Source organism: Lytechinus variegatus, chromosome 15 (genome assembly GCF_018143015.1).
Source record: "Lytechinus variegatus isolate NC3 chromosome 15, Lvar_3.0, whole genome shotgun sequence".
In the NCBI taxonomy this organism is placed as follows: Eukaryota; Metazoa; Echinodermata; class Echinoidea; order Temnopleuroida; family Toxopneustidae; genus Lytechinus; species Lytechinus variegatus.
Window position 1 is genome coordinate 17,493,347 of NC_054754.1, and position 14,681 is coordinate 17,508,027.

General features: G+C 36.9%; 2 protein-coding genes across 2 annotated transcripts; both read right to left on the reverse strand.

The window, feature by feature from the left end:
- Positions 1-805: 805 nt before the first annotated feature.
- Positions 806-2,774, reverse strand: LOC121429169. Its single transcript, XM_041626105.1, has one exon. It carries the CDS (start codon positions 2,637-2,639, stop codon positions 1,278-1,280), a length of 1,362 nt encoding a protein of 453 aa, XP_041482039.1. The 5' UTR covers positions 2,640-2,774; the 3' UTR covers positions 806-1,277.
- Positions 2,775-10,370: 7,596 nt separating this feature from the next.
- Positions 10,371-11,890, reverse strand: LOC121428921. The gene has a single exon (XM_041625811.1). It carries the CDS (start codon positions 11,828-11,830, stop codon positions 10,790-10,792), a length of 1,041 nt encoding a protein of 346 aa, XP_041481745.1. The 5' UTR covers positions 11,831-11,890; the 3' UTR covers positions 10,371-10,789.
- Between the last annotated feature and the right edge of the window lie 2,791 nt (positions 11,891-14,681).

Here is a 14,681-nt window from a genome sequence, read left to right on the forward strand (position 1 = left end):
TACAATAGCGATCATAATACATTAAACAACACTATACACAGTACATACAGTATGGAAGTTTAAATTGATATTGAATTCTATTTACAAATTTCATATCTTCTACAGATAAAAGATTCTAATATACATGGATTAACATAAAAGAATAAATGAACATACCGAAGAAATGCGGAATTGGGTACGCTCAGACAATTGGATATAAGAAGAGACATACTTCAACGGCGTTAAGGGAATTTGGGAACATTAATACATTTTGCGTCATGAATAATGCTTAAAATCGCATATACTTTGTAAAATGTCAAGTTCAATGGATTCGAAAGTTTAATTTCTCAAATGAATGAGTACATGTTATGCATGCTACCATAGGCGGCGAAGCGGGGGGGGGACGTGTCCCCCCTAAATTTAGGTGGGGGGGACAGTCCCCATAATTTGTTTTTGATAACCTTTTTTTCTTTTTTTTTGCTTGTCAATTTTTTTTCCTGTGGACCCCCCCCCCTGAAACGTGTGTCGCCCCCCAAAAATTTAGGTTGATGACTTTTTCTTTTTTTTCTTGTCAAAAATTTTTGGTTAGCAACTCCTAAAATTTAGGTTGATAACCATTTTTTTTTATTTTTGAAAAAAAAAATTATATAATAAAATACAAAGGAACAAGTGGGGATATGACATCATCAAGTTGCTCATCGAATATTCGTGCTTAGAACTGTTTCACCGGAATAATGAAAATCTTTAAAATGCCATAATTTTGTTATTCCTCGTCCAATTTTAATCAGATTTTCAGTGTTTTGTTTGTCTAATATTTTTCTGTTTAAATCAGTTTTCAGCCCGGAGCATCCCTTTAACATGTTTACGTCTAGTACATACGAAAAATATGTTTACCATGATATAATATAAATATATATACATGTACTTGATAGTTCTCATGGACGATGGGCATTAGTTTGCTGGTACTACTAAATTTGTCAAGGGAAACAGAGCTATATCCCATGGGCTCTCTCGAGTAGTACTTAAATAGTTCAAAGACAACAGTTATCTTCGGGGCACATTTACACAAACGAAATTAGGAGACGAAATTCCTGGATCCTAGTAACGACATCAGCATCGTCATGGATATGATGAAAAATACTAGTGATATAGCAAGATGGGAAAACGAACAAAGACAATTACATTTGTAGATCGAAATAGACAGGGGAAGTACGAAGGAGATCGGGAGAGCAGGAAGAAAAACATAGTGAGTAGTATAGGTACAGAGAAATAAAGAGGAACATTATAGTCACAAAATTTTACGGGAAGGTTAGAGGAACTACGACCTTTAGCAAACTAAAATAACCACAAGTTCCTATCGTATCGACGCTACTTCCAGGCATATTTGTTGAAAAGTATGCAGCAAAGTCATCCAATCCGATCCTCCCATTTCCCTGTGACTTTATCTTCTGCACATCTACCTTGCCAGTGGACACGCTGCTACTACCTACAGTACATAGGGTAATCATGCCATCGAGAAAGACATCACGAAGGAGTTGCCCTTCGGTGTTAGTAGTGAAGAAAGCTGGCGATTTGTTGATGTAAGCAACGCAGGGTTCCTGGTCACTGTAAATGTAGTGATGGTCATGACGATGATCAAAGATTATGTAAAGGAATAAGTTTTTTTCTTTAACATTCCCTTGGGCAGCCTCAACGCCTTTCAGATGCAACGTCGTTAGTCCATGCAGCCTGAAGATTTCAGCTTCTTTCTTAAGACGCGCCACGTCCTTATGAGTCATGTCTTTGAATATTCCACCATGTTTGATGTAGTGAATTAAGTAATGTACAGCATCAACAGGTCTCTCTATGATGTAGTTTCCCTGATGATCATTGGGGACTGTGAACTCACCGCTCATGATGGTGGCAAAGAGTGAATCCTTCTCTCTCAGCACGTCCTCCCGATGCAATGTGAATACCTGACCGTTGATTACAAAACCGACTGTTCTGACACGTCTTGCCCGAACCATTTTCTGAAGGTCGTCCAACCTAAAGGATCTGGCCTCCTGTTCAAGTAAATCGAATTCCTTGAACCCCTCTGGTAGCACGAGCTCCCCTGACTTCAGGAAGTTGAGAACGTGACGGAATACCTCACCATCTTGGTCGATGAGGTAATTTCCTAGGTCATCTTTGACAGGATGGTCACTTTGTAGCATCTCCTGGAAGAAGCTTTTCGGGACGCTCGTTAAAGTCCTCATCGATGCCCTGTATATCTTACCACCAACGTTCAACCCTACGTCTCCCCTGGATCTCTTCATGTCTGTCAACGCCATCTTGAGTTCCCCAAGCGACAGAAAATCAGCCTCACGTTCAAGAAGGTGAAAATCATCGAACTCCTCCGGGATCACTACCCTCCCGTACCTCAAGAAGTTGAGGATATGGCGAAATGTCTCACCATCTCGATCAAGCAACAGGTTCCCCTGTTCATCCTTCGGATGATCGGCGCTACCTTCGAACAGTGAATCAAAGAAGGTGTTTGGATACCGCAGTAGGGTGGACCGGGACGTTTGGTAGATCTTTCCACCCACATTTAAACCAATATACTCCTTAAAATCCTTGATAGGGTTCATCATTGAGTGATGTTCGTGTCGTGTCGGATATCGGGGCTGGCATCCATTCCACATCTTCTCACCATCACCGAATGAAACGCAATGTCATGTTAATAAATGCGTAAATTTCGTGATGAAGCGCTCGAACTGTGAATGACTCAGACTCGAATTGGCTCGTAGTCTTTTCCGGAGGTATAATAAGAAAAAGGCTTTGTCAGCCACTCACAATGTTTTTTGTTTTTACAAATTATTTTTCCCCACAATATTCAGATGAGCCAGAGGTATGGGACTATGTTATGTGAGGTTGCCAACTACTCTTCTAACTGTAATTATTAAGTTGGTGCTAGCCCGTAATACCGATTGTTGCCTTTTGTTAATTTTGTTATAAGAATATGAACCTGAATCGAGACTAAGTAAAGGGGCCTTCTTGAAGCACCAGACAGTTTTTTCTCTCATAACGTGGCGTGCACCACAGTATATACATTTTGCTTACGTGCTTTCCTTATGGCTATAATATAACGTGTTCATCTGTTCATCATTTCATAATTTGTACATGTCAAATGTGTACAAATGTACCAGGTGATTTAATTCTGATGTCTGTGTGGTTGATGAAACTTGGCTGTGTGGGTATGTGCCCTCCTTTTATAAGAACAGTCACCGGAGGGGGCGGCGTGCCGCGTCGAGAGGGGTGCAACTCCCCCCCCCCCAAAAAAAAACACTCCCATCATGTAAATATAAGTATTGGTAGTAAAATGATATGACACGGATATTCTGGTTGATGCACGTGAATTTGAGGATTGGGTGGGATATATAGGCTTAAGTTTAGCATTCCTTATTTTTTAATGAAATAAATGTCATACCAATTAAAGTCAACCCAATTTCAAGTTTAGTTTATCCGGTTCAGATCAAATCACGCAATAAACACTGGGTTTCAAATCCATTGTGCGGGAAAACAGGGACGGAGTAGAAAATAATATAACAGTCAAAACATTCACCATAATTTTTTTTTTATTGTCAGATCATATAAACTTCTCCCTCTGACGAAAACTTCTTCTTCCCACTAATGAGATGCGGTGGCCCCATCGAATGCTCGAGGGTCACTGGAGTCGCATTACACTAGCTTGCTATTTATATCACTTTCACATACTTCTGTTCCTTCTCGAAGGTATATCATGTGTTACCTACAAGAAAGTGTCAGGGGTGGGGTCAGAGGCGTCGATCCTGGGGGGGGGGCGATGTCCCCACCAATGAAAATATTGGGGGGGCAAACATATCATTTTGCCCCCCCCCCAATAATTCCGGATATGCATAAAAAAAACAAGATTGTAATGTTCAGCAAGCAAGATGGAGGAGATACACAACTCGTTCTTTATTTCAAATCGTGCTCAAAATGTCCGCTTTTCAGATTGGAATATAAACATTTTCAGCTCGCGCTTCGCGCTCGCATCATATCTGTAGCAAAAACCCATACTTTTCATGATAAAAAATGTGAATGTAAATGTCCCGTTTTCAGTTCTAAGCCTCAAAAGAACTCCTGCTCCGATTAGCAATCATCTTTTCTTGGATATAATTGTATCTTGTTCTTTATCAAAAACATCCATTAAACTGTCATTTTTCAGATCGAAATATCAAAATTTTCAGTGAGCGCTTCGCGCTCGCATCTATTCTTCTTTTAGATACAAATCTTAATCATTGGTACGAGAAATGCTTAGAATAGCAAGTTTTTAGGTCAGAATATAAAGAAATTTCAGCTCACTCTCGGCACTCGTAAATATGTATCCTCCTCATGAGTTACTACAAACAGTCCTAAATAGGCACGCTTTTCCTGTAAGTATACTAAAAAAATTTAGCTCGCGCTTCGCGCTCGCATTAATTTGTTGGTGAGATACGTGTCTGCGTCTCATGAGTCATATACATATATATATATATATATATATATATATATATATATATATATATATATATATATATATATATATACATATTATGTGTGTGGGTGGGTGTTTTGTACGATCGAGCGCCTTTGGAACGTTAATGATTTTGCCCCCCCCATCTGAAAAACGGATCGACGCCCCTGGGTGGGGTGCAGGCGGGGGGTGGCCGTACTCATCGCCACAGTCTTTTTTTTTTTACTATTCAAACAAACCATGAGAAACAAAATAAAAAGACCCTTTCCAAGGAAATTTGACACTTTTTTGGACATGGTTACTGGAAAAGCCCTGAAGCCCCCCCCCTGTTCCGCGGCCCATCCATGCTCCATCTTTACTTTCCGCCCCTCTCTCTCATTCTATCTATCTCTCCACCCTCTCTCCGATCCTGCCTCTCCGTATACACATACAATGCGTTTCAACAAAGAAACCAATGTATTGGAATGTGAAATGCATTTCAGCAGAATAAAGTTCTTGAAGGCTTATCAGAATGATTGATAATTTCTATTCTTAAACAAAAGCATTGATCAATCAATAAGTAGAATCGCATGAATGAACAGAACGCTAGAACGCTAAATGCTTTTTGCATATCTTTTCGTTCTAGCGTATTCATTCATGTGATTTTACTCCGATGAATGAATGCCGAGAAGCTTCGGTTTGCCGATTTCGCGGTACCGAACACCAATTTCAGTGAAACTTCAGGTTCATTTACATTCCACGCAACGGAAACTCTAGTGTGTACAGGTGTAAATAGAATACCATCCCTTTAAGTTTACAGCGGTATTAATATTGGGGTTATAGTTCATGTGGTAGTGTTGATGCACAGCAAAAACTGTGGTGTTAACCGGTGTACATAGAGGACCACACCAGTTATTTTACGGTGTTAGATTGGTGTTGCTAGTTTTACACCTATAGGTGTTATTACAACACCGTTGGTTGTTACATTTACACTCTTTGGTGTTACGTTCAATCTCTAGGGTGTAATGTTAACACCTCAGGGTGTGGTCCTATATTAACACCAATCGATGTCAGTTTTAACACCACAGTTTTTACAGTGTACAATGAATTGGATTTTATTCAAACACTTTGTTGTGATGTATTTAATAGGGCTTTAATTTATACCTTAAAAAAGTTAAAGGTTAAACCTTGCCCTAAAGTATAATTTTTGTGTCATAATCAAAACAAACGAATTTTTGAATAAGTTTCTTTATGTATTTTGTAAACTTATTATTTCAGGAGATGCAAAAACGTTATTCGATGCACGGGCCAATCAAAACATTTAAAATCACTGCTGCATAAAATACTTCAAAAATATCATTCCGAAGTTCATTCATGTTATTTCAGGATTTTGAAAGTCAACTAATACAATGCTCGAAATAAAAATCCACCTTTACTATCAATAAATGTTTACTTGTCTCAGAATTGCATTTTTATTGCATATTTCAGATACATTAAAAAAAAATGAAATCAATATTGCAGAAATCAAAATCGATTAGTTTCAAAAGCAAAAGAAAATTATAATTGCCCATTTTAACTGACATACCATCAGATAGAATCAGTCTATAATTGCCAATGTCGGAATATTATTCGATGATAAATTATTATTTTTTTAATAAATCACCTTTTATTCATAAAAAAGGGAATCAATTACAATAAAGGGCCCAGGTTATTAGTTCTAAACGAACGTAATACAGGGCAGCATAAACTGAATACATTATAGGTATACATAAACAAACATAAAACAAGAGATAATAATTATCTACATATCAAACGCGTCAATTCAATTCAAACAGAATTCATACTTAAGGTGATTAGAAGGGGGAAGGAAGGGATATACTTTCCCGTGCTTTAACTTAAGTTGTTCAAATTTTATGAGTTTAATGTACTAACATATGGTATTACAAAAAATATATAAATCATGCAACTACAGTGCGTATCAAAAAAAACGGGACAGATTTGAAAAGTCTATAAAATTTTAGTTTCAAATTATTATGTCTATATTTTGATGTTAATAGGTGCTCTAAGGTCTTGTCTTTCAAATGCTATCAAAAAAATTTAGTTTCGTTCATGCTTGAGCGAACACGGGACGTTTTTGTTGGGGGTTCAAAAAGAGGCTTGCGCCAGAATTGCAGAATATGAGTAATATGATGTTCGGACTTCTCGCTAATTAGCAGACTTCCTCTTAACCTTTTCATTATCTTTGCCATAATTTTCAAATCATGCGGTCAAAATTCATTTTCAGATCTATTTATTTGCTTGAATTATTCTGTTATTTCTTTTTTTTGATATGCTCTCTGTTAGCTTTGAATATTCCTTCAAGCTAAAATAATTTTTTTTTCAACCGAATTATGGGAGAGCATGGATTTTTTTTTTTCAAATCCTTTCATTATGTGCTACAAAGGTTATGGTGCCTTTTGAACAAAGCCACACAGATGGGCAGGCGCTCGGGTTCCTTCCCCCCCCCCCTCAATTAAAAAAATCATGACCAAGAAAAAAAGTGGACAGGAAATAAGGAAAGATAGAAAGTAAAATATGATATCATTTTCTGAATATTATCAAAATCTATCACAAAATTTAATATTGTCATTAAAAAAGTGGGAATATTTGCGTGCTCACTTCGCTCGCTCACAACTTTTTAATACATTTAACCCGATCTGCCATATCTAGCTCTCTCAAAATTGACTCAATACACCATTGTCATTGAAAACGTGAATCCCTTTCTGTGTTTCCTGTCAAGCAATTAAACTTGGTCAAGGAATTAATGACCCCTTGAAAAATAGATTCATGTCTTTTAAAGGTACATAACATTATTTGTTTCACATAATAAAACGATTTGAATAATCACAAGTTTTCCCAATTAATAATTCAAATCTTCTTGCTTGGGTTGACAAAAAAAATCTTCTTTTCTCAGTTACTTATGAAGGAAAATTAAAAGGTAAGAGAAGATTAAATGAAAAAACAAAATAATTCAATTAAATAAATAACTTTGTAAATGAAATTTGACAGCATAATTCGAAAATTGTGACACGGATAATGAAAAGGTCAAGAGGAAGTCTCCTGATTAGAAAGAAGTCTGATCATTGTATTACACATATTCTGCAATTCTGGCGCAAGCCTCTTTTTGAACCCCAACAAAAACGTCCCGTGTTCGCTCAAGCATGAATAAAATTTATTTTTTTAAATTGCATTTCAAAGATAAGACCTTAGAGCATCTATTAACACCAAAATATAGACATCATTATTTGAAACAAAAATTTTATAGACTTTTCAAATCTGTCCCGTTTTTTTTGATACGCACTGTATAAATATATGAACAGATTAAGTGTAAATTCAAATAAGTAGGCCTAAATCTTGGTTTTATATTTTGTATTCATAAAAGGTGTGATTTTGTTCCGCAAATTGTACGATATATTACAGTCTGGAATACATAAATGAAACAAGAATGGTTGGAATAAAAAGAGATTACGATGAAAAGAATGAGGAAACAAGGGCTGATGGAAAAGAAATGGTGTGCAATAGATTGGAAAGAAGAGGAGAAGTAGGAGAAGGTGAGATAGGAATAAAGATAAAGAGGTAGAGAGGGGTGAAGTATAAGGAAGAGGGAAGAGGAATCAGTCCTTACGCCATAATAATCTGAAAAGCAAAATAATGACAGGAAAATTAGCAAATAGTATCTCTAGATGTCCTACAATCATATTGGGGAAATTCAAATTGAGAATTAGTGAAGAAGTGTCATGTCGGTCCACTGTGGTTCACTCTTTGCATTGTAGATTACGTATGAACCAATTAGTGCTAATTTACTAATTGTAAAGATAGCATCTTTGTATTTCCTTGAACCGACGTGGTGTATTGTCTTAATTTGCTGTTTATTGTCTTTGGTAAACACTCCTCTACTTCCGACTTCAAAACATATCAGATGCGACTCAAAATTCTTAGATTATAATCCCTATTCAGTTGAACGCACCTCACCTCCTTACGTTCTATTACGAATATTAGGTTCAAAAGGAACTGTCAACTCAGTGAGAACAATCTTCGGAGGGGTAGATTCTGCATGGGAAATATAGAGTTATATCTGGTTTCTCTGTGGTGACTATGACATTAGAAGGGATTGTAACACCATTAATTCTCGTCCCTGGGAGGTCAGCATACAAATCAAGTTTTATGCCATTGCTTTCAGCACAACTTTTCAATTCCTTTACAATGTAACCTAGCACGCTATTGTGTCGGTATGTAAATCTGCCTTGAGTAAGAGCAACAGTGCACATATTTAAAGTATGGACCAAAGAGCCTGTACAATTGCATAGACAACATTTTTCATTCATTTTTTACCCCATAACTTGAGGTTTTGGGGAGTTGGAAGGCTATAGATTGCAGCTCTCGAGGCAAAACTTAGGACACCTCTGGGTAGACCATACATAATTGATTTCCATGTAAGATCGCTTTTTTCTACTTCTAACAAATGTTTCAAATGTTAGAAATGTTTTGCGAGCTTCTGTATACGCTCTGACCAGTTATCGTTTTACTCTTTCACGATTACATTTTAATTGCCCTTTTCATTGATTTCCATTGTTGTGAATCATTATTCGTATCCCTTGCTGTTTCAATCATTTTCATTGATACTTTAACTCCAAACTTCTTGTTCTTACTAGACCATTGACTTTCCCTTTCTATTTTTGACTCTACTGCATGCCTTACCTTCGGATCACCTTTGGTCAAGGTATATAGAGGCAAAAGACAATGTATGGCACTCAAGATACAACTCTGATATTGTTTTTATATTCAATCCCTTTGGTGCGTACAATATGGAAGGCGTTGCACCGTGGCTGGGAATCTTTAGCCATTTCAAACATTCTAGTCTGAATAGAATCGAGCGAGGTGAGTTGTGTAGCAGTCAAGTTGTGTACAGTTAACAAATATCTGAGAGATATTATTATTAAATCATACAATTACATTACTGTTCTTGTTAGGCTTCGTAGGTTGCTAGATTGACAAATTCAAAAACAATCCGGTAGTTTTATTTCCCACTTTTCTTCAAAAGGAATCAAAATTATTGTGAACGAGGTTACGAAGCCCATTCGCTGATAGGAAAGAAAACATGAAAGGTGGTTCGTACCTTTATACAGGATTGAAAATCGCATTTCTAAACTTTATAGCTACTAATGTCATCGTAATTGCAAACCTTTATAGGTCAAATAGAAATCGCCAGAGCTTCATAGCTTAACTGATATCGCTAATTCAGATATCAATATATTTATAATGACATGCTGATCACGATTCAATAGTACCTTCATACCGTCTCCCCATTAATATTTTATCAAGGCAATCCACCGTTTAAATTTAAAGACAAATCCAACCCAACAAAAAGTTGATTTGAAAAAAGGAGAAAAATCCAACTAGCAAAACGCTGAAAATGTCATCAAAATCGGATGTAAAATAAGAAAGTTATGACATTTTAAAATTTCGCTAAATTTCACAAAACAGTTCTATGCGCATCCGGGTCTGTATGCAAATTGGCAGACTGATGACGTCACTCACTCACTACTTCTTTTGTATTTCATTATTTGAAATATGAAATATTCTAATTTTCTCCTCCTTGTCAAGTGCAACAAATTTTTATTCCTCCCTGAACATGTGGAATTACGATTATTTCAACAGTATATGTTTAAGTTAGGTTGATCCTTATTTTCTAATCTGTAAAAATTGAAATATTGTATTATTCAAACAATAAAAAACAAAAGTAATAGTGAGTGATGGACATCATCGACTCTCTCATTTGTATATCGCTGAGTTGTGCATTGAACTGTTCTGTGAAAAATAAGCGAAACTTAAAAATGTCATAATTTTCTTATTTTACATCCGATTTCGATGAAATTTGCACGTTATGTTTGTTTGATTTTTCTCTATCGATTCAAATCAAAAATTGTCTGGGGTGGACTTGACCTTTAACAACTACTTTTCTTCGTGTGTCACAGAGGCAGGTTGCTGGAGCGGTTCACACAAATACAGTACTACTCTCTGCGAGCCTCGCTTAATGTCGCTTTTAAACAGATAGCTAATTATTCAAAAACTCTCGGATATCACTGGGTATACACTTCGAAAACTTAGGGTGTTACCGTCAGAAGTAAATCCCTTTTATACTTCCGGTAATGTTAATCCAAGACGCACGGATTGGCAATGTGCTGATTTAGTTCTTCAGTAGCTTACATATACACATTTTTGACAAGAACCATTGGCACATGGCTTCGTGAAACCTAAGAACATAAGCAGCAATTATTACAATGAATATAACATATTACTTTAAAACGGCTCATATTCCAATAAACTGCAATTCGTGTTGAGCACCTTGGCATCACTGAAAGAGCCACTTCGAAACTTCCTGCGAAAGTAAGAAACGATATCATCAGTGCTTACGAGATCATCCCTTTTGATTCTTTGCAAGTCAGCCAATCCAGCAAACACACCTTTCGTGATTTCACGGTGAATAGGACAAACGTGATTGAATCTGTAACTCTGATGAGACATGGCGTTTGTGTACAGGAAGCAAGAACCGTCGACGTAGTAGTAAATGTGAAGAAAAGGCAGAGCGTCGCGTCTGGTTTCCATGAACTTGATGCTCTGGATGTGATCTTTAAACAAGTGCAGATTAAAGTAGTCCGCTTCATTACGGAGACGGTGTACTTCATCGAGAGTGATGTCGGTGAGAACGCCGCCATCTCTGAGATAGCCGAGGATGTGATGGAATAAACTGCCATCTCTATCCATGACGTAGTTTCCTTGAGGATCTAAGGTGACTTCGATCTCTCCGGCCAACATCCTGGCGAAGAAGGAATCACTCTCCTTATTCAAGGTTTCTTTAGTGGTGTTGAAAACCTTGCCGCCGTCAAACAACAGCCCAACGGGCATGATGTCGTTCACCATATTCTTCAAGTCTTCGAGCAAGAAGAAGTCGGCCTCACTCTCAAGCAATTTAAAATCCTTGAACCCTTCGGGTAGGGTCAGGAGCTCTCCTGATCGCAAGAAGTTGAGGATGTGACGGAAGATTTGTCCGTCTCTGTCAATCAGGTAGTTCCCTTGATTGTCTTTAGTGGAAGGAATACTACCTTCAAGCAGGAGAGAAAAGAAACTGTTCGGATACTTTGTCAGTGTAGTACGTGAAGTCTTGTAGATCTCCCCACCGACATTCAAACCGATGTACCTTTCGAGATCACACGAAGTCTCATGATCCAATGCCATTTTATCTACACAATAATCTCCATTCCTATCAATTAGAACTGACCATGTACACATTGTATACGCGAGTTGTTCTCCAGAGAGGCATTTGAATTGTTTCTGGATCATACTCACTAAAAATGCAGAATATAGCCAATAAAGTGCACTCGATACAGTGATACGTCATACAGTGATACATCCACTGATCTCTCCTACATCACGAGCGGCAGCTCACTTGCCTTCTTTCATGTTTATCCAATTTTCCTATAAATTTTCTTCTCTCTTCATTATTCCTACATTGCCTAAAGTTGAAGCACCCCGACCTAATAAGCAGCTGTGTTGAAAGAGGGAAGACTAATAACAAATTCACGGTTCGAAAATACTAATTCAGATCTTCAATATCCTTTATTTCATGATTTCCTTGTAATAAGGCGCATGGAACAAAGGCTAGAATAGGTTTTACTTCATACTGTAATGTGGTATTCCCCATAACCAGGAAGCAACAGTAAAAACAAAGGTCATGTCACATCACGCACTCGATTTGTTCCTTGTTCGGCCTGCAAAGCGAGATAATAGGGGGAGGGGTGGGTATTATGATTCTTTACGTGAAAATCCTTTCACTTGTCAGGCTTTTTGTTGAGTGAATTTCATAATTCACGATGTCAAAAACACACCCTCCCACCAAACACCTAAGCCCGGCTCACAGTAAGCGATCGGGTTCGACGCGATTTTTCAAGTAATCGCATTTTGCATTAAATATAAAAGTTTCAAGAAGTAAAATTACTTTAAGTTTGGCATGATGCTAGGAATGATGAAATCATATTTTTACTTTGCGGCAAGTCTAGCTGTGGTTGGAATATAGTCCAAATCGGCTTCAAGTCGCAGCCGATGATGACGTCATTACGATTCGGAACAGTTTGTTTTTATTCGTTCAGGGAGGCTCAAACTGGACTGAATTTTGATTTCAGTAGTCCTACAACTATTCTGACCTCTGATTTGTCAAATTTTATTTGTTGGAATGTCCATAATTTATCAAATGTTATCACAATTTCTTTGAAATTCGGATCGCTGCGAATCGCATAGCGCGAGACGGGCTTTACACACACCCACACATTTACCCTCGCACAAACACATACGCACACCCACATTCGCTACATGAGTTTTCTCTCTTCCTTTCTTCCTAATACACCAACAACCCTTTTCTTCCCCATCACTCCACATATCAATATTTATATTGGATGGCTCAGAATAAAATACCAGAAATATTCCAAGAGTTTGGCCAAACTATTTCGCGAATTGCACATGAGTGGAATATTGGCCCTAACGAGTGGAATATTTCTGATATACTATGAAAAAAATATTTATTAAGGAGATTAAATTAGAGATTACATATTATTAGATTACAGAGAAATGATGGCGGAACATAACAGGCAAAGTTGTTGTGTTGCATGCTGCATTATAAATATTTGGATCGTGTGGTCCATTGGTTAGAGCATCAGACTCATTCATAAACGCAAGGTTGTGAGTTCGAATCCCAACACTGCCATTGTTTCCACTGTGATAAAAAAGGCCCAAGAGTGATATCTGTCGTCTATTACGTCAGCCACTATGACTGATTAACCTAGACGTAAAATGTTTCCAAGGTAATTGGTTATATACCAGCTTGGCGTTTACCAGCAAAAAGTGATGTCCTGCCGAGTTCCTACGGGAGTTACCACAAACAGAAATATGACTTAACTATATAGCACTCTTAAAAATATTGGGTAAAAATGCTCCATGATGGTAATTATGTATCCAACCAACATTGGGCATTTCTTTTGGGCATTATTATTTATCCAGTGTGATGAAAATTTTGCTCATTCTTAAGTAATTTCTGCTTATTTTTTAACCTTACTGGACAATATGCTTCCCGCATTGGGTAAAATACCGCCCAAAATTGGTTGGATACATAACTACCCTCGTGCTGGTTAAAATTTTGCCCAATATTTTTTACACTGTATAGCACCCGAGCTAGCATTAAAAGGAAAGGAACCTATGAATACGGGTTGGCTGTGTAGGCCTATACAAGCCTTTATTTTATTGTCATCAATTATCATGTGTCTAATAACATATCAAAGCTATATACATGTATGTAAGTTCACATGAAAACATACACCTAAGCTGATGCATATCCAATTTAATTATTGATCAAATTACAGGGAACTTATTGATGGAACTAGTATAAGGCAAATTTTCATTTGTGATAATGTAGGCCTATAGGACATACCACTCCAGCTAGAATAAAAATATGGAAGTATTATATTTTTTTATTTCATTTGATTTAACTCACTTTCTAAAATATACACACATGTAGCAGTCGTCTTGAATATATATATATAAAATGATTACAATTACTATTAGACAAAGAAGTGCAATAATGTGAAATACGAGTAACCTATTAAAAAGCACAATATGTATAAACAAAACATAAGTATCCAGTAAAATAATAATTGATAAAAATAAATGATCCAAAGCAACATCAAATACAAATGTTATGGTTACAATGATAGTCGCTCAAACGGAGCGTTAACATACACATGGGATTGTAAAAGAAACTGTTACTGTAATAAGTATAACCCTGCCCGTTGACCCCTTTTAGAGGAGTTGGGCAGTATCCTGGAAGTAAGTAAGTATATATTGAGGGCAAATGAATGTGTCTATACGAAACCATAAAAAAGGCGGTATGTCCTGTGCAAGTAAATTCTTTTAGGGCGAGAATCGGGGCGAGAATAGTATAGATAATTATGAATGTCAGTCTATTTGGTCTTGATGATTGAATTTCGCAATGTATATTTTACAAATGTAGGCCTATTCAAATGTTTTGAATGTATTTTATGTTTCTTTTTCCCCCTCAAGGAAATATTTTATGTTAAAAACATGAAAATGAACATTCTTGTTATAAACATTTTTTTCAAACATTCAAGACTTAACATCACAAAAC

What these genes read in the sequence shown, in the direction of transcription:
- LOC121429169 (XM_041626105.1), bottom strand. Translation starts at nt 2,639, where the DNA reads ATGTGGAATGGATGCCAGCCCCGATATCCGACACGACACGAACATCAC.
- LOC121428921 (XM_041625811.1), bottom strand. Translation starts at nt 11,830, where the DNA reads ATGATCCAGAAACAATTCAAATGCCTCTCTGGAGAACAACTCGCGTAT.